We start from the raw sequence: 27659 nt of genomic DNA on the forward strand, positions 1-27659 counted from the left end.
TCCCTGCGTTATCATGCAAACCGATTTAGCATGCAAATCATTTGGTGGAGCGAATCTGAATTTTTATTCCATCAACCTCCTGTCAAAACAATTACTCTGCATGCAAACTCGTGTCAATCAGTTGTTCCACAAACAAAAACGAAGAAGCCACCTCATCCAACACCTCATCCAACTCGAGGTAAAACAGGCCTCCGCAGGCTTAGGCGACTATCCATTTTTTATTTTTTTCCTAACAATTATGGATGGAATAGTAGTATATGCGTGTAGTGACAGCAACTCTAACACACCCTTTAAAGAGTTCGTATCTCAAGTTTAGAAGGTTAAACAAAAAATGCACTCCAGCGGGCCCTCTACTAGGGCCTCTATCTTGGGGAGACTTCCAAATCTCCTCCTCTTCCCTCTATTATTCCTAGAGGGTTTTAGGGAGCTCTCTATTATAACTTAGAATTGAGGGCTATTGATGAAGCTAAAATAAATTTGGAAACCCCTAAATAGAGGCAGCCCCCATTTAGCATTTAGAGGATTTGATTTAGGGGGCATTGATGGAGTTGCTCTTACATGTGTAGAATGTGTGTATTGTGCTACTTAATTTTGAAGTGTGAAGGACACTTTTAAAATGAAACATTTTTGTTTCAAGATGTGACAAGATTGTGATGAAGCTTGAACATTATTGCACAACCTAAAAAGGCACAATTATAATTTATACACTTTTATACCCCGTTTTGAATAATTATGGTTACGTGCAAATAAAAGTTTGTATGTTAAATCATGTCAAGGTGGTAGAACCAAAATCGAAGAGTACGGTTGGATGCTCCTAGAAGTAGCCCACCAAACTATTAGCTTCATAGAAATTTGACGGGCCAATTATGGCAGTTCTGCACGTATTATTGTGAGGGTTAAAAGCATGTGGGCAATTCCAACATTCGACCTGCACTGAAATGCTATGTATGCATGTAGGCACTAATCAGCTGGCTGCCGTGGTCGTTTTATTCACATGTTGGTATGTACGACAAAGCTGTCTACCACGTTGTTATCCACCTGCTGGTCATCTTTACCAGCCTCGCGGCCACATATTTCGTAAGTCAACACAGACCAGCTGGATGCTGCAATCTCATCCCTAGGATTTGCGCAGGCACACCAACTATCACGATTTCATTCCTACGTCGGTATAGACAAGCTAGCCGTCGCGATCTCAACACCATGTTAGCCCTGGCATGCTAGTCATCATAGTTTTGTCCCTACATCGGCGCAGGCAAGCTACCACCCACGGTCTTGTCACTCGTTAGGGCAGATAAACCGGTTGCAACTGTTTTATCTACATTTGGAGCAAACCATTTAGCGCCGCAGTTTTGTTGACACCTTGTGCAGGCTAGCTAGTTTTCTGCTACATGGTTTTGTTTGCACATTAGTACAAAAGCAAGTTGGTTGTCGGCCGTGGTTTTGTCCGCACATCAATGTAGATCGGCTTGTCATGGCAGGTTTGTTTGCACGTCAGTGTAGACTAGTTGGTTGGCTGCCACAATTTTATTTGTTCGCATGTCGGTGCAGACTAGGTGGCTGGTTGCTGCAGCTTTGTCTACTCGTCAGTGCATGCTAGCTGGTTGTCATGGGATTTTTCGCACGTGGTGTGGTTTTTTGCACATAGGGTGGCACATGAATCAACTAGGTGAGAGGTGTAGGTGTGCAAGAAAGCCAATAGTAGGATTGCATTGAAACACATTATTCCCCATGCATGGTTAGCAGTCGGTATTTTGCAAGGGTTGTTGTTCCAGATGACGCAAATATATTTTTGTCAATGCACCATACTAACACAAGAAATATCATAAATATCATAGCCATGTTAGCTCATCCCAGATATGCATGCAGGTATTTGTGGCAATGTCACAAATTGTCTTTCTTGTCTTTTTGCCATGTTATCGTGGGAAATCAATAGAGGTTGAAAAATGTTGCTTTAAGAAACATCATTGTGTTCTTATTGAAAATATCTTTTGTTGCTAAGAGAACACACATAGGTTATGTCATATTTTACAAAACGGTGTTTGTGTTCTGCACACTATACAAAAATAGAGAACTTTTGTTCAGTAAAGAAGGATATTTTCCATGGGAAAGGAGGACTTTGAGTGAAAAAAGAGAACCTCAACGCAAAATTACATATAGTGGGTTGATACAGATATTTAATTCATATCATTAATAAAATTCATAATACCAACAAACTACATTTATCCACAAAAGCACACTCCCCTCTAGTTCTAATCTATCTCCTGTCATTATCAAACTGAGTACACACCTGAAAAGTTGGGTTGGTGTACTGGGTGCGCCTACCACGAGCGTGTACCGTTCAAAATTCGAAACCGGCGATGCGCCAGAAAGGAATAGAGGGTGTGTTTAGATCCGCGAAAAGCTGGTAGAAAAAGACACAGCGGATACTGTAGCACAATGTAATATTTTTTGTTTGTTTGTGGTAAATATTGTCCTACCATGACCTAACTAGGCTCAAAAGATTCGTCTCGCAACGTACATCAAAACTATGTAATTAGTTTTTTTATTTACCTACATTTAGTACTCCATGCATGTGTCATTTTTTATATTTAAAATTTCGATGTGATGGAAAATTTGGAAAGTTTGGAAGAGTTTGGGGAAGTGAACACAGCCAAATAGAGAGATAGGGAAAAAAACTGGCAAGAAAAAGGAGTTAATGGGTACGAGGAAGGATGACGTGGCAGCAGGGAAAACGGGCTCCCAAGGCCGCGTTTAGTTTGCAAAAAGTAGGGTGAAAAGTTACTGTAGCATGTTTCGTTGTTACTTGACAAATAATGTCCAATCACGAACTAATTAGGCTTAAAAGATTCATCTCGTGCTAATCAGTTAGACTATGTAATTAGTTATTTTTTTCAACTAAATTTAATACTTCATGCATGTGTCGAAAAATTTGATGTGACGGGTACTGTACGAAAAATTTTGGGAACTAAACGGGCCCAAATGACCATCCCAGCCCTCCTCGACCCCACGATCCTTGTGGGCCCCGCACCACCCCCAGATGCTCCCGTAACCCCCCGCGCCGAATGACCTAAACGCCCCTCCCTGGCCTGCAAGCGACCGCGCGACCGCCCCACTTCCGCTTCTGCCCTCACCAAGAAATTTACGAGACTACCCCTGGTACCCCCGCCTCTGCAGTGGCAGTTGCGTGAATACAGTGGCTTTCGTTGGGTGTTACCGTCATTTCTAGGGTTGTCTGGGTTGCTATAAATGGGGAGACTGGCCGAAGTGGTTATAAAACGCGGTCCAAAAAAACTCAAAGGAGAGAGAGAGAGGGGAAAAAATAGAGTGAGAGAAGTTTTCGGAGAGAGAAAGCAAGAGAGAGATAAGAAAGGGTAACGCGGCGGCTGGAGCTGAGGGGTGGAGACGGAGGCGGCGCGGCCCAACCCTAGGCGGTGGCTGTGCTGTTGAGCAGGGAGCTGCTGGAGGCGCCGCCTGGCGGCCGGATTCGAGCCGCCGGCGTCGGCAGCTGCAGATCGGCGGTCACGCCGACGGAATCGGCCGGGGATCCCGGCGGCATGGGCGCGGCGAGGCCCGTGCTTTGGTTGTGAGCTTGCTTGGCCCGTGGGTTCTGCCTCTGGGCTCGCGGGCTAGGTTCTGAGCTCGCTGGTGTGTGTTTGCTGTGGTCTTTTGGCCGCGGTTTGGAGCGGGTTTTGTGGGGGGATTTGGGGGGATCTGCCGGGAAGGCCGGAGGTTTAGGCGGGTTTTTGAGAGCTGGAGGCTCCGGGTGGGATCGGGGGAGCCATGTCGTCTCTGAGCAGGGAGCTGGTGTTCCTCATCCTGCAGTTCCTCGATGAGGAGAAGTTCAAGGAGACGGTGCACAAGTGAGTATCCGCCATGACAGCGAATGGGGCTTTTGGAGCCTTGGCGTGTTGTGCGGGCTTGAGATTCCTGACGCCTTTTCGGTTCCTCGTGCAGGTTGGAGCAGGAGTCTGGCTTCTACTTCAACATGAAGCACTTCGAGGACCTTGTGCAGGGCGGCGAGTGGGACGAGGTGGAGAAATACCTCAGCGGCTTCACCAAGGTGGAGGACAACCGCTACTCCATGAAGATCTTCTTTGAGATCCGCAAGCAGAAGTACCTCGAGGCCCTTGATAGGTGACTGGCTCATCTTTAAGCTACTCTGGGTACTTGGTCATTGTCAAGGTTTATCTGTGCTGAGCTGAATTTGCTGTCGGTTTCACAGGCATGATAGGACCAAGGCTGTGGAGATTCTCGTGAAGGATCTCAAGGTGTTCGCCTCCTTCAATGAGGAGCTGTTCAAGGAGATAACACAGCTGCTGACCTTGGAGAATTTTAGGTATGGCAATGTTCCTTTTGGAAGCAAAATGTCTAATGCATTTGGTCGATGCGGTTGTGATTATGGATGATGAAAACAGGCAAAATGAGCAGCTATCTAAGTATGGGGACACAAAGTCTGCTCGGAATATCATGCTCTTGGAGCTCAAGAAGCTCATTGAGGCGAACCCATTGTTCCGGGATAAGCTGAATTTCCCACCATTCAAAGCTTCGAGACTTCGCACATTGATAAATCAAAGGTGCTTCCGTGCTTGGTTGATTTAATTTTGATATACTTAGTCACACTGTCACACATATTGCACTTCTTTAATATACCAGGGATGAAATTGGTGAATAAAAGTGATATTGTATTCTTTGGTATCAATTTATTTAGATTGTATGGTAGCATTTAATTTTCACGGGCGCAAAAAGGTAAATCGAAAGAGCTCTCTCACGTTACTGCTACACGTGAGAGTTTACGACTTTTGTTCTTCATCTTCTTTCTGGTTATTCCGATGCTAAATAATATGTTTATGTGGCTTCCCTTAGTTATGATGGCTGAGTAGGGTATTAGGGATCAGAATGTTAAGTCTTAGCACTGAACCATTAAAGGATTTTTGACGGAGCAGACTGGTTGATTTTCATTGCGCATGCCCCGGTCAACACCTGGGAATAAAGAGTTTGGTCGTATCACAGGCTCCATAATAAATAAGCATTCCTAATATCTTTATCCTAATATCTTTTATCAAATACGCCAATGTACAAACAATTTTTTTTGTCTTTTTATAGGGGTTCTAGCTTTAGGTGCATGTAGCAGACAACATCCTTTGCTTATCCAAAGGTCTTATCCATACATGCCATAATTGGGATATATCTGTCTGTTATGCAGTTCAAGTCTAAAAATGCTTCCATAAACACATTTCATGCTCCTAAAAGGTGATGCTAACCGTGGTTTGTTTTTTTCTTTTTCCAGTCTGAACTGGCAACATCAGCTCTGCAAGAACCCCAGGCCAAACCCAGACATTAAGACACTCTTCACTGATCACTCGTGTGCTGCTCCTACCAATGGAGCAAGAGCTCCTCCGCCTGCCAATGGGCCCCTCGTTGGATCCATCCCTAAGTCAGCTGGATTTCCACCAATGGGTGCTCATGCTGTAAGTATTGTCACAAGTAGGCCATTTTATTTACCCTAACCATCATTTACTTATGATGCTTTTCATGCTTCAATCTTGCAGCCATTTCAACCTCTGGTGTCGCCATCTCCGAACGCAATTGCAGGTTGGATGACAAATGCCAATCCCTCTTTGCCTCATGCTGCTGTTGCACAAGGACCGCCTGGCCTTGTTCAGGCTCCAAACACAGGTAAGTTGAAAGTGATTGAACTAAATGATAGGTTGTCATCAGTGGCAGTGTTTGACCCTTTCTGAACTTTCTATCTGTTTGCAGCGGCATTTCTAAAGCATCCAAGAACCCCTACAAGTGCACCTGGCATTGATTACCAGTCTGCAGATTCAGAACATCTCATGAAAAGGATGCGTGTAGGGCAGCCAGATGAGGTAATGGATGAACTCAAAGACATATTTGCGTTTAGCCTCACTTGTTTTTCTGTATTTTCCATAACCAGATAAGTTATGATTCATGAAAACTACGGCAGGTATCGTTCTCTGGTGCAAGCCATCCTGCCAATATGTACACACAAGAAGACCTTCCCAAACAAGTGGTTCGTACCCTTAATCAGGGTTCTAATGTTATGAGCCTGGATTTCCATCCTGTTCAACAAACCATCCTTTTAGGTACTTGCTGGAAACACGCCACTTGACCATTGAATTGTTACTTTTGCAACTGTCCGTTATATTTAGCTTCCTGATCTACGCAGTTGGAACAAATGTGGGCGACATTGCGGTATGGGAAGTTGGTTCACGCGAAAGGATAGCTCACAAGACTTTCAAAGTTTGGGATATTGGTTCCTGCACATTGCCTTTGCAGGTGACTACTTAAGTTACTGTTATTACCATGTTTTATGCTGCTTGAAGTAGCAGCTTAGTGTCTTCAAGTGGTGGTTCTCATGCACAATTTGTGTTCTATGTGCAGGCTGCACTGATGAAAGATGCTGCAATATCTGTCAATAGATGTCTGTGGAGCCCTGATGGAAATATTCTAGGTACCAAGCAGTTCATTTCAGTGCTACTATACACATTTGAGCATGCAATTGTTTCAATATGACACCGGTCATTATGGCATACTTAGGGGCGTTCTATTTTCACTTGGATCTTACTAATGGCATACTTGTGATTTGATTTCCAGGAGTTGCTTTCTCGAAGCATATTGTTCAGACATACACATTCGTACCTAATGGAGATTTACGGCAGCAAGCAGAGGTGCGTGCATATTCTGATACTGATTAGGGAATAAATAATGACCGCATTTAAGGTCTCTTAACTCTTTTCCAAATGTAACAGATTGACGCACACATTGGTGGGGTTAATGACATAGCCTTCTCTCACCCCAACAAGACTCTATCTATCATTACGTGTGGGGATGACAAACTTATTAAGGTGAGCATATTGTATGATCTGTTCTTTTTCTCAGAACGAACTAGGTCTTAAGTATATTTGCACATTGGATTTGGCAGGTGTGGGATGCTCAAACAGGACAAAAGCAATACACATTTGAAGGTCATGAAGCTCCAGTTTATTCTGTTTGCCCGCACTACAAGGAGTCCATTCAGGTATGGAACGACTTCAATGCTGATATTCTTGAATTCTAATATTTATTTTGCACTGCCATTGCAGATCATATTTATTAATATTCTGGCCATTGTGCTAACTCTTCCATTTTTTTTATAATAGACATTTGCATTCGTTTTTAGCACCAACTACTTCATCTCCATTAGCTATATGTTTGATGTGCAAAGGTTCTGCTATACATTATCATTACCAGTTGCAATCTGTTGAATGGATTTCTTTTTTTGCTTTCTGGATTGTTCTGTAGTTTATCTTCTCTACTGCCATTGATGGAAAAATCAAGGCATGGTTATATGATTGCTTGGGCTCAAGAGTTGACTATGATGCTCCTGGACATTGGTGTACTACTATGGCTTACAGTGCTGATGGGACAAGGTGAGACGTAGCACTTGCTATATAGAGTTTAAAAGCTGCTGAAGAGTAACAAGAGCATCATGATTTATCTTCAGTTTTCACACATTTCAGCTGTTCACTTATGAATTTTTCTTGCAGGCTGTTCTCTTGTGGTACTAGTAAAGAAGGTGATTCTCACTTGGTTGAGTGGAATGAAACTGAAGGGGCTATTAAGAGGACATACAATGGCTTCAGAAAACGTTCGCTTGGTGTTGTACAGTTCGACACAACCAGAAACCGCTTCTTGGCGGCTGGAGATGAATTTCTTGTTAAATTCTGGGACATGGATAGCACCAACATACTAACAACAGCAGATTGTGATGGCGGACTTCCTGTTAGTTACCCCCCCCCCCACCCCACAACGCACACACAAAAAAAATATCTGACTTGCCCGTGCTGAGGATCTGCTTAACATTCTTTTACTGATAATTTGCAGGCAAGCCCTCGTTTGAGATTCAATAGAGAAGGCTCATTACTCGCTGTTACGACTAGTGATAATGGAATAAAAATACTTGCCAACACTGATGGGCAGCGGTTGCTTAGGATGCTCGAGAGTAGAGCATTTGAGGGATCTAGAGGACCTCCTCAACAAATAAATTCCAAGGTAGTGATAGTGATACTTTAACCTCTCATCGAATATTACATAATTTGGCTCTATTTACTTCTGTTCTTCTGTGTCATGCTGAAAATATTTTGTTAGACCCTATGAGACCTACTTGGTTCAGTGCTGCATTTGCCAGAACTCAGGCAAACACATGCTTATCGGATGCTAGTATCTTGCTTTCTGCTTCTAGAGTTGTGATGAGCTACCCGTTGGGCATAATAACTTAGAAATTGTTGCCACATTTGTGGCAGGCAAAAGCTAACTGTTTCTTTCTTGCTTCTGGTTCATTGAGAAGATAAACTAGAAAGGGTTTCGAGTTAAGTAGTCAGCTGATTCGTTTGCCTTGAAGCTTCACCACTTAGCTGCCTTCTTTTCTTTTAACTTTTGCTGGGATTTTAGTGAATATTGACAAGGTATGTTATTATCTTACTCTTGTTTGGTTTTAATGCAGCCTCCAATTGTTGCCCTCGGTCCTGTTTCAAATGTCTCTTGTCCTATAGCAGTGAATGCCGAGCGGCCTGATCGGATATTGCCTGCAGTGTCAACGAGTGGCTTGGTAAGTTCTTTCTGCTGCTGGTCTCTCTTGCTGTTCATTATGTAGGTTTGCTAAAGTTAAAGAAACCACAGGCACCTATGGACGCAAGCAGAACTCCAGATGTTAAACCGAGAATAACAGATGAATCTGAAAAGGTCAAAACCTGGAAGTTGGCTGACATTGTGGATAATGGACATCTTCGAGCCCTGCATTTATCAGACACGGACACGAACCCAAGCAAGGTATGTTAATCTGTCTTCTTGTATCACAGTATTGTGATTGGTTTATATAGTTTGATCAGACATAATTAATCTGACACATCTGGTGTTCTTTATTGTTGGAAATTCTCTCTTTCAGTAACACAAGTAGTTTCACACTACAAGCTTACAACTCAATTTGGTCTTCACAACCAAACACTCACTTGATCTTCACAGTGAAGAACTTACTAACTTAATAAGCTACACATCTAAGCTTCACAATAGCTTGATCTTCACAACCAAGCTCTACTAACTAACTTGACCAAGCACTACATTTTCTATCTGGCTCACATAGCTTCAACTTGTCTATATCTCATACTCAACACATGAGGGGTACATGTCCTTTTATAGGACTTACAAACCGTCATACAAACAAGAGCACAGCTCATCTCTAGCTAATCACTAGCTAGCATACTCACTTTGCAACTCATGGACTACTACACAACCTATCCAATTTGACTTTGATCTCTTGAAGGCTAACCCACCCAAAGATAACCAAAGTACAACCTAAAAACTTCAAGTAATCAAATCCAACTTTACTACCTAATGCTAGCTAAGCATTAGCTAAGGAACAAGTCAATTTCCTTTTGACTTCGACAACTTATGCCCATAGATGCATGTAGATGCATCTACACATTTCTTATGACAAGATTATTTCCAACATTTATTTTAAAAATAGGAATAAGTACTGTTGCATAAAGTTGCCTTTAGTGTGATTTGATGTTATGTGTTATGATAGATAGTGTAATCAAGTATGTTGATGTTCTGAGTTATGGAAATTTCTGATAATGGATGTGCTTATTTCAGGTTGTCCGTTTGTTATATACAAACAATGGGATTGCACTGTTGGCTCTTGGCTCCAATGCTGTTCATAAGTTGTGGAAATGGCAAAGGAGTGACAGAAATCCTAATGGCAAGGTTTGATTGGAGAACTTCGCTTCAATTTAACTGCAATCTTGTTTGCTTGTTTTCTGAGTTTGTTGTTTTATGTCCTTTTAGTCTACTGCATCTGTTGCACCTCAATTGTGGCAACCAGCAAATGGGATTCTGATGACAAACGACACTAATGATGGCAACCCGGAAGAAGCAACTGCTTGCATTGCATTGTCCAAAAATGACTCCTACGTTATGTCTGCGTCTGGTGGCAAAGTGTCTTTGTTCAATATGATGACGTTCAAGGTAGATGCCCTTTCAGTGTCTATCACAACAACTTTGTTAGCTCCATAAATAGATGTCCATGGGTTATGTGTCATTTTGTGCTGATAACTTCAAAGAAAAAGGTTCTTCCTTGATTGTCCATTACCAATTTTGTTAGTTCCGTAGATGTCCATGAGTATGAATTACTATAACACATCATATTTTTGCTGATAACTTAAGGTGAAAAGTGTAATTCCTTGATCGCACCATTACTGATTTCTGACTCTTCGGCTTGAATCCGGGATCTCTCACAGGTCATGACTACTTTCATGGCGCCTCCACCTGCTGCAACTTTCCTTGCATTCCACCCACAAGACAATAATATCATCGCTATTGGAATGGAGGACTCTACCATTCAAATCTACAATGTCCGCATTGATGATGTATGCTATTTTCTCCTTTTGCTCATTGTTACTCCATTTGAAAATTTATAAGATTTTAGTTCAGCGACAGGACATATTTGACTGCTAATACTTGGAAAGCTTGCTTCATACGTAATTTGATTTGTGAAAATGACACTATAAAATTTGCTATGAATTATGTGCATTTACATTTTGTTACCAACATATTAGTATATTACCGTGGAGATTTCTAGTCAAACCTATTTATTGGAGACTGTTTAGCGAGTCAACTAAAAAGGAGTAATAAGTATTTCTGGTGTTCTGTAATGGAGCTTGGTAGACCTTGTAAATGATATTTCTCATACTTATATTTCAATCAAATATCATCTAGCTAACCTTAAGAGTTTAGGTTTGGGAATTTATTCTCATTAACTGTTGATTATAGGTTTGGGAATTTGTTCTCATTAACTGTTGATTCCTGTTACATTGAATCTTACACTTTGTAATGTATTTGTTATCCTTTAGTGCATGTTTATTGTTAGTCTTAGTATTAATGTTCCTTTATCGAATCACATCAGGTCAAAAGTAAGCTCAAGGGTCATCAGAAAAAGATTACTGGATTGGCCTTTTCTCAATCTATGAATGTGCTAGTATCGTCAGGCGCTGATGCTCAGGTATGATAATATGGATTTTGCTCTATCAATTTCTAAGAGTATATATTAAATGCTAGAAATCTGCCTGCTTATTTGTTCCTCTTCTCTATACTTTGCAATTTCTAACGGATCACTTATCTGTTGATTTAAAATGTTGCAGTTATGTGTATGGAGCATTGATGGTTGGGAGAAAAAGAAATCAAGATATATCCAACCCCCAGCGAACCGGTCTGGCACTTTGGTTGGCGATACAAGGGTGCAGTTCCACAATGACCAGACACATCTTTTGGTAGTTCATGAGAGTCAATTGGCGATCTATGATGGAAATCTTGAATGTTTGCGCTCGGTTAGTTCCTTTCAACTTCTGTAAATCCAGTAGTGTTCTGACTTTTCCGTTTTTCCTAGGGGACATGGTTCATTTATTATCATTTCCATCGACATTTATTTTTTTTTGTACTGTGGATATCACATTTTTCACTAATGTTTACTGACATTAACTACTTAAAATGATTTCGAAACTGAGCTTTGTCACCTAACGCATGATCCATTTGCATCCATTCCATAATCATACATCAAAGTAATGCATTGTAGGCTGCACTGTTTGTGCCTTAGTAATGCTATGCTACTACTCATCTTAACTCTATATTTTTTAAAAAGATGGTTAATTATTTTTAGTGTTCCATGAATTGGAACATTGGGTCTTGTCATACTGCCTTCAAATTTCTATTGATATTTGAATATATGCAGTGGTCCCCGAGAGATGCACTCCCAGCTCCAATCTCGAGTGCAATATACTCTTGTGATGGTCTCTTAGTCTACGCTGCATTCTGCGATGGTGCTATTGGAGTCTTTGAAGCAGAATCTCTTCGATTGCGTTGCAGAATTGCACCTTCTGCATACATTCCACCTTCAATACTACCTGGGTACGAATAACTACCAGAGTTTTGCAAGTGACCAATGTTCTGCTTGCTGCTTCTCACATGTTCTATCTTATCCAACAGTCCTGGACGCGTTTACCCCTTGGTGGTTGCTGCTCATCCTGTGGAGCCTAACCAGATTGCACTTGGTATGAGCGATGGTAAAGTCCATGTGGTCGAGCCATTGGACGCGGACCCAAAGTGGGGGACAGCACCGCCTCAGGACAACGGAGCACACCCAGCGATATCAGCCGCACCGTCAGCTGCTAGCAACCAGGCATCTGATCAGCCGACAAGGTGACTCGGTCTCAGCACTGAGATTCATTAGCGCAAAAAATGGTAGGACCTGTAGGAGATAGGGAGAAAAGACAAACAGTTAGATTATGAGAGGAGGTCATATTCATCAAGTCCACAGCATCTCCTTGCTCGTGGCGGCAGCGCAGGTAGTTGATTGATGGTGACATTGCTAAGTTAGGTCTTTTTGGTTCTTTTCCGCCCCTGAAATTCCTGACCGCACCTGGCGCCGCCGCACATCCGTGGAGATTGTCTGCTGGCATCATCTCCCTCTTTTGTAAAGCTTTTCCTGCTCTGAGCTTAGTGGTACCTTAGATTGTTGATTTTCTGCCCTGTTGTTGCGGCAGCTATTTGTAGTGTACAAATATGGTGGTCTGTTGGATGGTGATATTTTGCGTGTCCTGGTGATGATGGATTCCAGCAAGTTGAGGGTCAATTTGGTGGGTGTTTGCTGATCATGGCTCTGGATTGTTTGATTTATCTTGTGTCTATGACACAATCATCTTGAGCTTTGCTGGTGTCTCGTCGACCTACATACCAGTTTCTAGATGTGCTATGTTTGAGAAACGATTGGCGTCCGGTGCGTTATTGTACATGATGCGACGCAAATGGGTAAATTCTACGGCCACAATCTCTTCTTGCCATGAGGGCACGCTGCACACTTGTGACTTGTCTCATCTTCACCTGAGATCCCAAATCATGCGCACTGCTCTGTATGCCCTATGCTGGACTTTGCAACGAGTAGCTTGAAAATATGCTTCCTTCAATTACTGGACGACATCACAGATACTGCCAGTTCACTAGCAAATTATAAATTGTGTTTGCCTAGATTTTTGGGCATGTACAGTAGTGTTTCTTGTGATTGTGAAATTGTCTACATGATACTCTCTCCATTTCAAAATATAGGGTGCATGTATTTTAAGATCCGGACCTTACGATATTTTGCCGACAATTAGACTTCTTTAATGCAAATTTTATTTTACAAGAAGATTGATATTATGGTATGCTATATGGGGGGTTAAAGAATCAAAATGTAGTTTTGAAGACCACGCTAAGTGGAAGGAGGGAGAACCAGATTATGGAATGGCATATTGAAATTTGACGCCATATATGATCGTCAGCCAATTCTTACCAAGCCTTCTCCAGTGGTTAGACATTGATCTCGAGGCTAACTGTTTCACTGTATGTAAAGGACTGTTTCAAATAAAATGAGGCTAAATCGTCTACATTTTTTGGGCATGCACAGTAGTACTCCATCCGTTCCAAATTGTAGGTTGTTTTAGCAAATATAGACGTATAATTTTTGCTATGCATATAGATTTATTTAGATGCGTAGCAAAATCCATGTATCTAGATTTGCCAAAACGACCTACAATTTGGAATGAAGAAAGTATTTCAACTTATGTAGAGGCTAACTATTAAAAAAATTGTTGGAAAAAATATGAAATTGTTGGAAAACTATTTTATTATTTGAGAAACTCTTATACTTATCTCTATATATATACTGGTATGCTGCATGAGGATTGGCAACACGCATACAACCGTCATATTCACAAATAACTTTGTTTTCCACTATTGTTCGAGAAACTATTTATAACATTAAAGGGGTGGAGAGAGCCCCCAGCCTTTAGCAAGGGGAAGGAGCAACGCGGAACTCGGTTCCCAGCTCCCATCTCGATGACCGTCAAATATGCAGTTTTGGAATAATGGATTCGTGACACGTGGTGGGAAGAGAGGGATGGAATCTCGAAGAGAGAGGGGTGGCACGTCAGGATGCACTGCACATGAAAAATAATAAATTCGTATCTCAGAGCTGTTTATCATTGATGATGCACATATATTTATCATGATTGATGCGCTATAAACAATATATATTACAATGGACAACTTAGAATGATATGAGAACTGAGCTTTATTACAATTCATATACTCAGTACCTGTAGTATTACTTAATAATCAGCTTCACTTGTTTCTGAAAGGACATATTACATTATGCCATTCTTGTTTTCACTTCACAAAAACAAAAGGATGTAATAAATACTTGGACATGAGGTTCTTAGTTAAATTGGAACACTGGGTGGTCTGAACATCCCATTGATTTTCTCTTGATATTTGATTATATCCAGTGGTCCCCAAGAGATACACTCCCAGCTCCAATTTCAAGAGCAGTATCCTCATGTGATGGTCTCTTGGTTTACGCTGGATTTTGTGACGGCTTTACCGGAATCTCGAATCAAAGTCTCTCAGTTTACGTTGCAGAATAGCGCCTTCTGCTTACATCCCACCTAATATCTCGGTATGTTTAGTCTGCTACTCTCTCCTTTTTTTTGCATTTCAAGTATCAGGCTACCTTATTTTAAGTGACCAATGGTCCCACTCCTGCCGTGTCTTACTCAACAGTGCTGGACACATTTACCCCATGGTCGTTGCTGCGCATCCCTCGAAGCCTAACCAAGTAACCAGATAGCACTCGGCATGAGCAACGGCGCAGTTCATGTGTTGGAGCCATTGGACTAGGACCCAAGGTGGGGAACATCTACTCATGACAATGGAGCAGACTGCAGCAGACCCAGCAACATCACCAGTGCCCGGCGGTAGCTCTGAGATTTGTTAGCCCATAGAACGGTAGTAGCGCTTAGGAGCAGGAAGAAAGAACATTCAAAAGTTGAGAAAGTAGCTTAGGTTGTTCTTCATTTCTGTAAATCCATTCGTGCTCTTGAGATTGTGATACCTTGGATTCTTTTCCTCCCTTATTTCTGTCCTGTTTGGGGGGCAGGAATTTGCACGGTAAAACTGTAGTTGCAATGTTGCATGATGGATGCTGATATTTGCGTGGTCTGTCTGTCCGTCTGTGATGAGATGATCATGCTTTTCATATTATTTTGTGCTACTTTTCACTTTCTTGTATGATATAAATAAGAGAACATATAAGCTGCAAACTAACCTCTCGTGCACCTGACATGGTCCCTATAGATAATTTGTAAGTTCGTTGCAGTTGAAACAAGTGAATACGAAGCCGTCTGCTTCTGGAAATGGACTCGTTGCCAGTTGACACCTGTCTCGCTGGCCATGCGCGCCCCTCCCGCCGCCGCCGCCGCCGCCGCCGCCGCAGGCGGCTTCAACTCGCCGTGGACGCTCGCCATCCGCGCCGCGGCGGACCAGGGCCGGCCCCGCCGCGCCGTCGCGCTCTACCTCTCGTCGCTCCGCGCGTCGCACCGCCCCTGCCCCTTCGCCCTCGCCGCCGTCCTCAAGTCCGTGCCCCGCCTCCCGGCCCACGCCGCGCTCCCCGCGGCGGCCTCCTTCCACGCGCACCTCCTCCGCCTCGGCCTCCTCTCCCACCCGTACCCGCACGCCGCGCTCGCCCACCTCTACTCCCGCCTCCTTCCCGCGCACGCACCGGGCCTGCTCGATGGCGCGCCCGCGCTGCGCCGCCGCCACTCCCTCCTCGTCGCGTCCAACTCGCTCCTCGCTTCCCGCCTCCGCGCGGGGGACGTCCCCGCCGCCCGCGCTCTGTTCGATGCGATGCCCGCGCGGGACGTCGTGTCGTGGAACTCCATGGTCGCCGGCCTCGCCAAGGCCGGCCACCTCGACGAGGCCATCCAGCTGTTCGACCAAATGCCCGAGAGAAACGCCGCGTCCTGGAACGCCCTGGTGTGCGGGTTCATCGCACAGGGCCAGCTTGCTCGAGCGAGGGAGCTGTTTGAGCGAATGCCCGTCAGGAACAATGTCTCCTGGATCACGATGATCTCAGGGTACGCCAAGGTTGGGGACGTCCAAGCTGCTGCTGACCTGTTCGAGAGGATGGAAAGTAAGGACCTTTACGCATGGAACGCGATGATTGCATGCTATGCGCAGAATGGCTGCGCCCGGGAGGCGCTTGGTATTTTTAACCGGATGCTGAAGCCGCATGTTTGGGTGCTGCCCAATGAGAAGACTTTCTCATCTGTCATCTCTGCTTGCTCGCAGCTGGGGGACTTGAGGTTCGGCCTTTGGGTCGAGAGTTTCATGGGGTCAGTGGGGGTTGAGCTGGATGATCACCTGCGCACCGCTCTGGTTGATTTGTACACAAAGAGCGGGCGGATGGATAGAGCTTTCAACTTGTTCAGATGCTTGCAAACGAGAGACCTGGTGTCTTACAGCGCAATGATAGTGGGCTGTGGGATGCATGGAAAGTTAAGTGAAGCTGTTGGGTTGTTCAAGGAAATGTCTGATGCTAAGATTGATCCTAATGCGGTGACTTTTGTGGGGTTGTTGTCTGCATACAATCATGCAGGACTGATTGAAGAAGCCCGTGTTTGCTTCACTTCCATGTCAAGCAAGTATAGGATTAATCCCACAGTGGAGCACTACACTATTATGGTAGATCTTCTTGGGCGTAGCGGAAAGTTGGACGAAGCATTCCAGCTGATCATGCAGATGCCAATGCGGCCACATGCTAGTGTTTGGGGTGCCTTGCTTCTTGCTTGCAGGTTGCACAATAATGTTGAGCTTGGGGAGGTTGTTGCTTCAAAGTGCTTTGAACTGGAGCCTGAAGAGACTGGATATTACATTCTCTTGGGTAACATTTATGCACAAGCAAAAAAGTGGGAAAAGGTTAAGAGGTTAAGGAAGCTAATGGTGGAAAGAGGTTTGAGTAAGATGCCTGGGAGTAGCTGGGTACATGTTGCGTAAATCCATTCTGTGGGTCTCACATATTTCATTCGGATCAATTGGGGTAGTTACTTAGTTGACAAATTAACATACAACTCAGGTTTTTGGGCACCAGTGAGAAGATGGGGGAGCCAATAACACCGGTTATTTAGTTGCTTATCTTCACAGAAGATCCATTCTTCATGCTTCGTGACTTCTCTACATGGGACCAGTTGTTCCTTTTGCTATTGTGCTGGAGCTTTGGAGCATGTGTAATGGCATGCGCCAGTTATCTTTAATTGTTGCCACCCCTGGATTTCATTATGTGGAGAAGAGAAGAAGAGAATGAAGGTTTGGACTCAATAGGAAAAGAGTGCAAGATTGTCAAGCACATGTTTTGATGAGAGTGATGAAGGGGCTGAGAAACTATGACTACCTCTTATGTTGTCTCCTAGGCGATGTGGATGCGCCATTGGAGATGCCCTTATGTCACCTGGCCACCTTGAAACATTCAAGCACTCCTCAGGAAATTCATAATGGGTCCGTTGCCATAAACTTTTACTCAAGTATATGTTTATTTTAGTATATATACACTTTGCAACTGTACATTAGTTACTCATTGCCTTACACCTCATAATTCATGCTAACTGGTGTGTGCATTGATTGTACCTGTATTTATCACAATTGTCTTTGCAGTTGTGCATTAGTTATGTAATGTTTCGTTCTGTAATTGATGTTCATTGCTCCACATCTGTATCAACACAATTTACTTTGCAGCTGCGCATTACCGAAGTGATGCCTTATGCCTTGCATATTTGATCTTAATTGCTGTCCACAGGGCTAGTTGCTTGTTGACATACAGAAAGGGGGATATTTTCCAAATAGTGAAATAACAAAAGTATTTTCCAAATTCATAATTAGTGTTGCCACTGTGTAAACAGCATGAGGTTACCCTTTCATTTTAAATTCATTCTGGATATGGCTTTCTAGTGACTTTTCTTCTTTCTGGAAGAGTTTTAATGTCATGAAACAAACAGTACTCCATACTATTGCATAACTGTGGCAGTGAACTGTTTGTTCTCTATTAGAGGTTCGCTTGTGAAGTGAGGAAATATGAAGTCCCTTAGAGATTTGCTTATAATATAAAATCCTTTATAGGTTTACTTATATCTTGTTAAATTTTCAGGAATCATAGTTGAAGAAGGTATTTGCTGCAAAGCTTTTAACCATGATATCTCCATTCTGCTGGACAGAGTGGTGTACATACCACAATCAGCAACAATACTTGGCTGGTAAATTATTGCTCTTTCTTCTGGCCATATTTTTTTTGCTTTCTTCTGAGGGACAATGTTTATGTATTTTCATCAAATTGCATCAGGTTGACATTTTCTCAACTGCTCCCTCCATTTCCAAAATGTAGTTCATTTTGACTTTTCTAAAAGTTCATTGATTTTGCTATGCACCTAGACATATTATATCTAGGTACATTCTAGCAAATATTATAAATCTAAAAAGGCTAAAACGACCTACATTTTGGAATGGAGGGAGTAATGAATCTGCTATATCATCAGGTGTTTTATTTACCATATTTGCGCTGTGCCCTATTCGCTTTCCCTTCTAACCTGCAATTATTACTTATGATTCTCCTTTGTGTTGTGGTGCTGGCTGTTGCGATCAGCCTATTTTACTTTTTTTTCTGCGTTTGATCCTTGATGTTGCTGTACCCTCAAAAGACGCCTCTAGCTCCTCATTCGCCTCTTGATTTATGCTGGACTCCACGGTGAAGCTGTTGGATCGGTTCTGCAAAACCTTTTAACATGCTAGATGTATCTCATTTTGTCCTTTGGGGCAGCTGTTTGTAGCAGACGATGCAGTGACACTTTCTCTGTAACCTATGAATGACGACAGAATCAATTCAAGCACTCGGCAAACCATTCTGCATAACCGGACGTTCTGTTTTTTTGTTACGGTGACATTTTTCATGTTGAATGATATGGTGACTGAATGCTTCACCTGAATATGGTGGACCGGGGACATTTGAATGTGTAATGTGTTGCTAAGGGCTTTGAATGTTTCTGATCTGATATGGTATTTCTTTTGTCATGTTCATTCAAGATTCGACACCTTAAAAGCGATGTGAATTCAAATGTTTCCATCGATTTGTCAGTCTTTCATCTTTTGAGATTGAGAGGATCGATTCGTCAGGTTTGGCCCTGATTCATATGCATTCGCAGGGGTAGCGACGGCCATCTCCCCATGATAAAACTTCTTGGGTGCCTTCTGGAGCGTTGATCTCCGATCCGACGGCTGCGGACGCGGGAAGTGTCCAGAGCTCCTGTGCACACCGGCTCAGCTCCGCCGCGATGCTGCTGCTACGGACGCTGCTCCGGCGCCGGCGGCCGCCGCTGCCCGCCCCCGTCCCCGCCGCAGGATTCTTCACCAGCTCCGGGTGCGACGCCCTCGCCCCTTCTCCTCCTCCGCCGCCGCAGCCTCCTCCTGCGGCGGAGGGGCCCCGCGATGAGCCGGGGCAGGAGGGCTCGCTGGCGCGGCGGGTGGAGCGGGCGGCGTCGGTGTGCGCGGCCATGCGGGGGTGGATGGCCGACGGCCGCGCCGTGCACCGCGGACACGTCTTCCACGCCGTCAACCGCCTCCGACGCCACCGCCGACACCGCACCGCCCTCCAGGTACTCTGTCCTGCCCCCAATTTCTTCTTTCCCTTTCTCGCATTCCCGGTCTTCCTGGCTGGGATCCCATCGCCTTCAATAAGATCTTCCTTGTGATCCCTGCAGTTTAGCTGCTGTGAGAAAAAAAAAATGCTCATTTAATGATTCAGTTATACCAAAAATCACTTCTGATATAACCACTCGGCCAATTACCGTGTTATCAGCTTCTGTTTGCTTAACACCGTACGGATAGTGGTCGCTCTTGGCAAGATTTTCCTTACCTTTTATTTATTCAAAGAACTGACACTTCATTTTGTGCAATTATTTTCTTGCTGCAGGTCATGGAATGGATCATGAGAGAGAGGCCCTACAAGCTGAGTGAGCTTGATTACTCATATCTCCTAGAGTTCACGGCTAAAGTCCATGGCATTTCTGAAGCTGAGAGCCTTTTCCTCCGCGTACCTCAGGAATACCAGAAAGAGCTGCTCTACAACAACCTTGTCATCGCTGCTTTGGATCTGGGTCTGATCAAGCATTCCTACGCGTACATGAGGAAAATGAGGGAATTGTCCCTGCCAATTTCGCCATATGTTTACAACCGCTTGATCATCCTCCATTCTTCACCTGGGCGCAGGAAAACTATATCCAAGATCCTTTCTCAGATGAAAGCTGATCGGGTAACCCCTCACACATCAACCTACAACATCTTGTTGAAGATACAGGCCAATGAGCACAACATTGATGGAGTAGCGAGGGTGTTCAATGATATGAAGAGAGCAAAGATAGAGCCCAGTGAGATCACTTATGGCATTCTAGCTATTGCACATGCTGTAGCAAGACTGTATACTGTTTGCCAGACATATGTAGAAGCCATTGAGAATTCCATGACAGGTACTAATTGGTCTACACTGGAAATTCTTTTAATCTTATATGGATACCTTGGGAAGGAAAAGGAGCTAAAGAGAACATGGGAGATCACGCAAGGTCTCCCTCATATTCGATCAAAAAGCTTCATACTAGCAATTGAAGCATTTGGAAAGGTTGGGTCCATTGAACAGGCAGAAAAGATATGGGTCAATATAAATTCAACAAAGAAGTTAAGCCTTACAGAACAATTCAATTCCATTTTATCAGTTTACTGCAGGCATGGTATTGTGGATAAAGCATCAGCTGTGTTCAAAGAAATGAGAGCAAGCGGATGCCAGCCAAATGCTATTACTTATCGCCACTTAGCTTTAGGTTGCTTGAAATCGGGTCTTGTTAAAGAAGCTTTAAACACAATGGATATGGGGAAGAAAGAAGTTGTCACTAAGAAGGTGAGAAGTTCAACACCGTGGTTGGAGACTACCCATATGTTGCTTGAGAACTTTGCAGAAATCGGTGGCTTGGAAAATGCAAAGAGAGTGTATGGAGAACTGAGTGAATCCAAATATTGCAGGAATTCCTTTGTGTACAACACCCTTCTTAAAGCTTATGTGAAGGCAAAAGTTTATGAGCCAGATTTGTTGAGGACAATGATTCTGAGAGGGGCAATGCCTGATGCTGAGACATATAGCCTTCTCAGACTGATCGAACAGTTCAAGATATGAAGGCATCTGTTTGCTGTTGCTTTCAAGGAGATCAAGGATTAGAAGGAAAACAGGTGGTCAATATAGCCATGCAACAATCTGTAATGAACTCGTATAAATTATTTGGAGAACATGATGACCAAATTGCCTTTTTGGTGGTTGATTTATTGCACTTTGATCCCAACAGCTGTCTTTTGCATCCTAAACAGTTTTGCCATAAACCTGTGTGTTCCAAGCTCTGGAAATTTCCTTTCCCCTCCATGAACAAACTATACAAAATGATCAACTGGTTCAATTGAATGTTGGAATCGTAATTGTGATCCAATGTTTTCCCCCTGGCGAACATTATAGGAGAGCTGCATTTCATTTCAAGTAGAAAAGAAGAGAAGGGCAAAATTGCATTAGATGGAACACATACTCTCCAGCAAGAAAGGATGGATTATGTCCTTATCATGACGCACGGCATGTTACACATACTATGGGCATCGTTGATTTATTGTACTACTTGTAACAGTCTTTGCAGACCCCCACATTCTGCTGTATAGGGGTTATATCTGCACAGATGAGAAAACAGTAGAAGCTCTTCCCAAGCTGAAGAAACAAGTGCTATTCTGTCCCACAAACCTGAGCACATCCAACTCAAGTCTAGCATTCCCCCCCCCCCCCCCCCCCCCACACCCAATATACAAGACAACCATGCTCCTGCAGTCATGCACTCCATATGACAGGGTATTGATGGATGCACAAAAAGCAGTGTCACCAAGTATGTGAACTTAGCACCCATTTCCGAATGGTTTGCTCATGATCTCGTCGGTTCAGATACAGTCCACTTCTGATGTTAAGGAGCCTGACAATGTCCTTGGAGATGACTACAAGAAGAATCAATGATTGTTATGGAAAGTGGAATCCATATAATCTGTTAATATGGATTCTAAATTAATTATATAGGTTTCAGGTTAGAAGTCTACATATTGGTCAAGTGGTCCTGTAGGCCTGAGGAACTCTGTGGTTTTTGCAACTCTTTTAAAACTTGAGTTCTTATTTATATGCTTTAGTGATGGATGAGGTCACAAGGGATATACAAGGTGAGATCTCTTGGTGTATGCTCTTTGCTGATGATGTGGTGCTAGTTGACGAGAGTAGGGCAGGGGTTAATAGGAAGTTAGAGCTGTGGAGACGCACATTAGAGTCGAAAGGGTTCAGACTTAGTAGGACCAAGACCGAGTACATGATGTGCGATTTCAGCGCGATTAGGCATGAGGGGGGAGACGTTAGTCTAGATGGACAAGTGGTGGTCCAGAAGGATACTTTTCGGTATTTAGGATCGGTGCTACAAAAGGATGGCGACATTGATGAAGATGTTAGGCATAGAATTTCAGCTTGCTGGTTGAAATGGCGACAAGCTTCTGGCATCCTTTGTGACAAGAGGGTGCCACAAAAACTAAAGGGCAAATTCTATAGGACAGCAATTCGTCCGGCGATGCTATACGGTGCTGAATGTTGGCCTACAAAAAGGCGACATGTCCAGCAACTGAGTGTAGCAGAGATGCGGATGTTGCGGTGGTTTTGCGGGCACACAAGGAGGGATAGAGTCCGGAACGAAGTTATTCGGAATAGGGTCGGAGTGGCACCAATTGAGGAGAAAGTTACCCAGCATCGGCTGAGATGGTTTGGACATGTCCAACGAAGGCCTCCTGAGGCGCCGGTGCGTAATGGGGTTCTTGAGCGGGTAGATAATGTAAAGAGGGGTAGAGGTAGACCTAAACTGACGTGGGATGAGTCGGTTAAGAGAGACCTTAAGGATTGGAATATCTCTAAAGAGATAGCTTTGGATAGGAGCGCTTGGAGACTAGCTATCAATGTGCCTGAACCTTGAACTTATTTCGGGTTTCATCTCTAGCCTACCCCAACTTGCTTGGGAAAAAAGGCTATGTTGTTGTTGTTTAAAACTTGAGTTCTGGGTCTTGTGGATTTCGTACATTTGATTATTTTGTAAATATGTTTAGGGAAGTCCCCTACTGCTGCCTCCAGAAAAGGGAAAAGAAAAGGAGCCTGACAATTCTACATTGGGCTTTCTTGATCTCCAGAAATGAGCTGCCTCTCCATCAACGAAGGTCAAAGGTGGACGATTTGGAGGTCTTGGAAAATGTCATCAATTTTAATAATAGAATGGGTGTTCTAACCTTTACAAATGTTCAGGTAGTCAAATGACAATGCTGATATGTAAATGGCCGACACATAAAATGTGCACTGATTTTATCGTCTCCATTTTCAATATATAGAGCTGTTTTGTGATGTGCAGCTGCTGATTATAGGTCAATGTCATATAAAAGATTATGCTAGAAGTAAGAAAATCCTATCTCTGTTTGAGGATGTTACCAGTTCTCTTTATTCTATGTGACAACCTAGCCGTGTTCTATGCAGTTAAGATGTCAACACAGAAATATCTTATAGAAAGGAGCACTCATTTTGCACATCATATATGTATAAATTTAAGTTCCCAGTGGCATAAGAGATATCATAACTCTCAATATGGCTTGCTATAGAAGAGATTGTAAACTTGAACAATAATCTCAACAAATCTTTTTGTGCTGCACTCTGATTTGGGTCACAATGCTGCCCTGGTCACAGCGACGCTGGCAATTTGGAACAGAAAACAGAGAGACCCAAGCAGACTCAATAATGTTTCTTATGCTAGAATAACTTCTTAATTTGGCATGCTTGTAATAAACAAAAACTGTGGTTCAAATCAGGAATGCCCACAAGGCTACAGATGTGTCAGGGAAGTTATAATGATATACCAAAAACAGAGCCGAAATCAGAATTTATATTCCAATCATACAAAAGAACAATATTCATCAGCGATGTTGGAACTGAAATTTCGACTCCTTTTCCATGATGAAGCAACATACATGGTATGTAAAAGAAAGGTGGGAACAAGCGATGGCTATACATTCCTAATGTTATTAACCTTGAGATGTTATTGATGCAAATCATGGTATTAACCACCAATGGGGCATGGTCTGTAGGTTTTATTGAAGAGAGTGACAGCACTCTCGTACCTACTGCTGCCGCCTCCTTGTTCTTCTTGTGATTGTGGACTCCGAAGGTCTTGACCGCCTACTTGACCCAGGCCCTCCCATGATAACAGCTCTGGTGCTAGAATTCGACATTTGCTCCACAGATGATGACTGCTGAGGAGCTGCAGGAGCCGCTGGTGCAATATTGTCAGAATTAGAAGGTGGCAATGGTATTTGATTGCTGCTCTCAGAGGCAGCATTGCCCGTATTCAGCATTATTGCAGTTGCAGGTATGATAGACGACGCATTGTTATCTTGCCTTTGCTGTCTCCGAGCCCTAGCCCTTTGCCGGCCTCCAGGAACCACGGTCATCTCAATCGCTGCTGGGCTCGGGAGGCCTCTCACTATGCCCTGGTTTTCTATCAACTGCCTCACTACTGTTGCAATTCCTCTTGTGTCTGCTGTCATTTGCAGCTGCTGTCTCAGGCTCTCCCTTCTGTTTGCTCGCGGCCTGGGTGGCATGTCAAGGTTAGCAGAATCGCCTTCTTCACCGCCTCTTCCATAAATCGGAGTGACATTCACTTCAAGCACCTCGCCCTTGCAGACAGGGCACTCAGAGTGTGCTGAATGAGAATGAAGCCACTGGTACAAGCATGGCCAGCAGAAGAGATGACCGCAAGGTGTAACCACGGGCTCTTTAGCCGGGTCAAGACAGATATTGCACTCAAAGCTGGAGCTGCATTGGCAGCATCCATCCCTCTTAGCAGCACCATTTCCACCCACCTTATTGTCGCCATCCAGCTTTTGCCGCCTTGCTGCTTCTAAAGAGTTATGGGTGCGTTGGATTGCCCAGACCAGCCTATCCGCTTCCGGACTAGCTGCCCGTTGGCTTCGGTTAGCTGATCCTGGCCTCACAATGCTATGCTGCTGGCTAATCTGGATCACCCTCTGAAAGTGGAGCTCAGGAGTCCCTGCATCAATTGCAGCAGCCCCTCGAGCGGACCGACGCAGTATGCTTGTGCTAACCATCTCCATTCCACCACCAGCACCAGCACCAGCAGCAGCCACACGACCAGGGTGCACAAACCTTTCCACCCATGGTGTAAGATCATCCCCTTCCAACCCAGAGGCAGCCACCAGTGGCCGCGCGACATTGGCACCTTCCACGGGTGCCAGCTCAGGAGCATCAGCGTCCTCTTCACCATCGGTGCTATGGCCGTCGAGCCAGGCATAAACTATGGGATCAAGCATCGGCTGCTCCTCCGGGGTAGAGAGCGCATTTGACGGGGAGTAGGCCGCCGCTGGGGCGAGCGATTCTTCAGGCTCGCCCGTTCTTGGGGCATCCGGCGCAGGACCGGTGGAGTTGGGCATCAACAACGGGCAATCGAGCGCGGCGTCGAGCCGGCCCGGAGGCCGCGGCAATGGAGGGAGGCCGAGGTACAGGTTTAGATCCATGCGCCTCCTGCTCCGGCTGCCCTCCGCAGCCTCCTCGCCCGCCATGCCTGCGCAAACACAGAAGCCGATTGCTTCCGCCGATTAATCAAACAAAATAAACACTCTTACGCCTGCAGAATTCCCCATGGAACGAGACACCAATCCAAGAACAGCAAGAACGGGTCTTCGACCCCCGGGAACGGCGGAATCAGCCGGAGCACCGTACGGATCTGTGTAGGATCAAAAGGGCCCGAACAAAATCGAATCTTTGGCACGAACCTACAGAGACTTGAAGGGATTTCACGGCGCCGGACGCGATCCGCTAGGATCTTGGAGGACGACGGGGGTTTTTTCAGACCCCATGAGGCGCGGTGATAGCGGTAGGAAATCGCTGGAGGAGCATGCCAAACTGAATCTGGGATTTAGTCATATGGAAGGAGGAATCGGAAAGGGATGGGATTTATATTTGGGGATTTCTGGTACAATTCGAAGCGGCAGGAATGGATTGGATAGCGAGGCCGCCGCGGGCAGAGGAGACGAGGAAGAGAGGAACAAGGGAAAACCGCTGGCGCTGGGTTTTTATTTCTCCCTCGTTTTTGTTGTCTCGGAAAAACCTGGCTGGAGGCTGATTATATATAGCACAAAATAAATTATTTATTTTTCTCGAACCAAAAAGATCCGATGCATTTATAAAGAAATGATTTGGCAGGTGTTAAATTGGAAAGTATAAAAACGTGATAGCCATCAAGTTATGCTCATATGTATAGTCAGTCTAAGACGATTTTGTCACCAATCAATATTTATTTGGTATGACTATATCTCCTTCTAAAATAGATAAATTGTATAGCTTCGATGGTAAAGAACCGCAATCTTTTTAAAATATTTGGTAAAACGAACTATTAAGATCGGTATTGCATTTTTAGTGGCACTTAATAAATCACTCTATTTTCCACATCTTTCGAAGGATAGAGGCTCGCTTAGCCCCCATGCTCTTTGAAATCTTAAATGAGAAACTAGGTTCTCTCTACGATATGTCTGGCTAGTGACGCCCTCACTCCCAGCGAGATGCGCCGCCTCCCGCCTGGGATTCAAACTCCGGCCTTCCTTGATTGACATCTAAGTCAGTCAGGCTATCCTCCCTACCTCTATTTTTACGTCTTTAATGCCCATTTGGTCCAAATACAAGCCAGTTCACCGATACATGAATTTCATACGGATTCAAATATCCCCACAACACAACTCTCCTCTTTTTTGACACACAGATCTCATGTAACTTTTTTCCCCATATTTTTCAGTCTCATCTCGGCTGTCAATAGTTGAGTCGAGTAAAAAGATCGGCACCGCCGTTGGGGTATGAGACTTCTTATCGGAGTTGTAATTATAGATTGTGGCAGAACCGCAGAAGAAGACATCAACAAACTTTGTTCGTCTGCAGCGAGCGAATCGCCGCCTTTGCCTCCTGCGCAGGAAGTACTTCCTCCGTTTCAAATTATAAGTCATTCCAAGAATCTTGGAGAGTCAAAATTTTTCAACATCTCGCACAATCACAGTACCGCCTGTACATGAAGCGAACGAACATAAAGCAATCCACAACGCTATTACTCACCCACAGGCCTAAAATATTATTTTTTTCTCTCCCCTCTCTCCTCACCAGCCTGGTTTGCACATACACATGCATGAGTAACTGTCTCATGCGGGTCCCATGTATAAAGACTACTACCTGATTTAACATTACTGATGCAGTGATGCCCTTAACGGTGTTAAATAAAATTTTTTTTAAAAAAAGGGTTACGTAGATCTATTTACCCCAAGGGAAAATTCGATTCATGCCACCACAACTCCGTGAAATTGGGTGTCATGTTGAAAATCATACCACTCAATGGCATGGATTTCAACATGAGATCCAATTTCAAGAAATTGGAGTGGCATGGATCCAACTGACCCTTACCCCAAATCCTGGCGCACCAAAGCAAGTGGGCTGCCAAGCCTCGTGCACCACGTCCAAACCCAGCCCGGCCCATTAAAATGCAGCCCGATCCGGGGCCACCGGTCAGACACTCTCCGTGTCTCTGGCCCTGTTTGGTTTAGCTCTAGTA

At 44.1% G+C, this 27659-nt stretch overlaps 4 protein-coding genes across 4 annotated transcripts; 3 read left to right on the top strand and 1 right to left on the bottom strand.

Annotated features, from left to right (window-relative positions):
• Positions 1–3266: 3266 nt before the first annotated feature.
• On the top strand, positions 3267–12725 carry LOC120711482 (protein TOPLESS-RELATED PROTEIN 2). Its single transcript, XM_039997035.1, has 25 exons — positions 3267–3860; positions 3955–4134; positions 4223–4336; positions 4416–4574; positions 5288–5468; positions 5550–5676; positions 5761–5870; positions 5969–6107; positions 6191–6300; positions 6406–6475; positions 6619–6692; positions 6774–6869; positions 6947–7042; positions 7306–7433; positions 7551–7785; positions 7888–8055; positions 8507–8611; positions 8683–8832; positions 9655–9765; positions 9847–10026; positions 10299–10427; positions 10964–11059; positions 11199–11384; positions 11786–11961; positions 12040–12725. The coding sequence occupies exons 1-25, from the start codon at positions 3781–3783 to the stop codon at positions 12254–12256; spliced, it is 3417 nt and encodes a 1138-aa protein (XP_039852969.1). The 5' UTR covers positions 3267–3780; the 3' UTR covers positions 12257–12725.
• Positions 12726–15318: 2593 nt separating this feature from the next.
• LOC120713183 (pentatricopeptide repeat-containing protein At4g22760-like) lies at positions 15319–16920 on the top strand. The gene has a single exon (XM_039999188.1). It carries the CDS (start codon positions 15319–15321, stop codon positions 16918–16920), a length of 1602 nt encoding a protein of 533 aa, XP_039855122.1.
• Position 16921: 1 nt separating this feature from the next.
• Positions 16922–21315, top strand: LOC120711484 (pentatricopeptide repeat-containing protein At1g07590, mitochondrial-like). Its single transcript, XM_039997036.1, has 4 exons — positions 16922–17418; positions 18065–18170; positions 19113–19562; positions 19880–21315. Exons 3-4 carry the CDS (start codon positions 19242–19244, stop codon positions 21128–21130), a joined length of 1572 nt encoding a protein of 523 aa, XP_039852970.1. The 5' UTR covers positions 16922–17418; positions 18065–18170; positions 19113–19241; the 3' UTR covers positions 21131–21315.
• Positions 21316–23885: 2570 nt separating this feature from the next.
• On the bottom strand, positions 23886–26171 carry LOC120711485. Its single transcript, XM_039997037.1, has 2 exons — positions 25843–26171; positions 23886–25631 (listed from the first exon to the last, which is right to left on the bottom strand). The coding sequence occupies exon 2, from the start codon at positions 25627–25629 to the stop codon at positions 24172–24174; it is 1458 nt and encodes a 485-aa protein (XP_039852971.1). The 5' UTR covers positions 25630–25631; positions 25843–26171; the 3' UTR covers positions 23886–24171.
• Positions 26172–27659: the final 1488 nt, after the last annotated feature.

The sequence above is a fragment of the Panicum virgatum genome, chromosome 6K, assembly GCF_016808335.1.
Source record: "Panicum virgatum strain AP13 chromosome 6K, P.virgatum_v5, whole genome shotgun sequence".
Taxonomy (NCBI): domain Eukaryota; kingdom Viridiplantae; phylum Streptophyta; class Magnoliopsida; order Poales; family Poaceae; genus Panicum; species Panicum virgatum.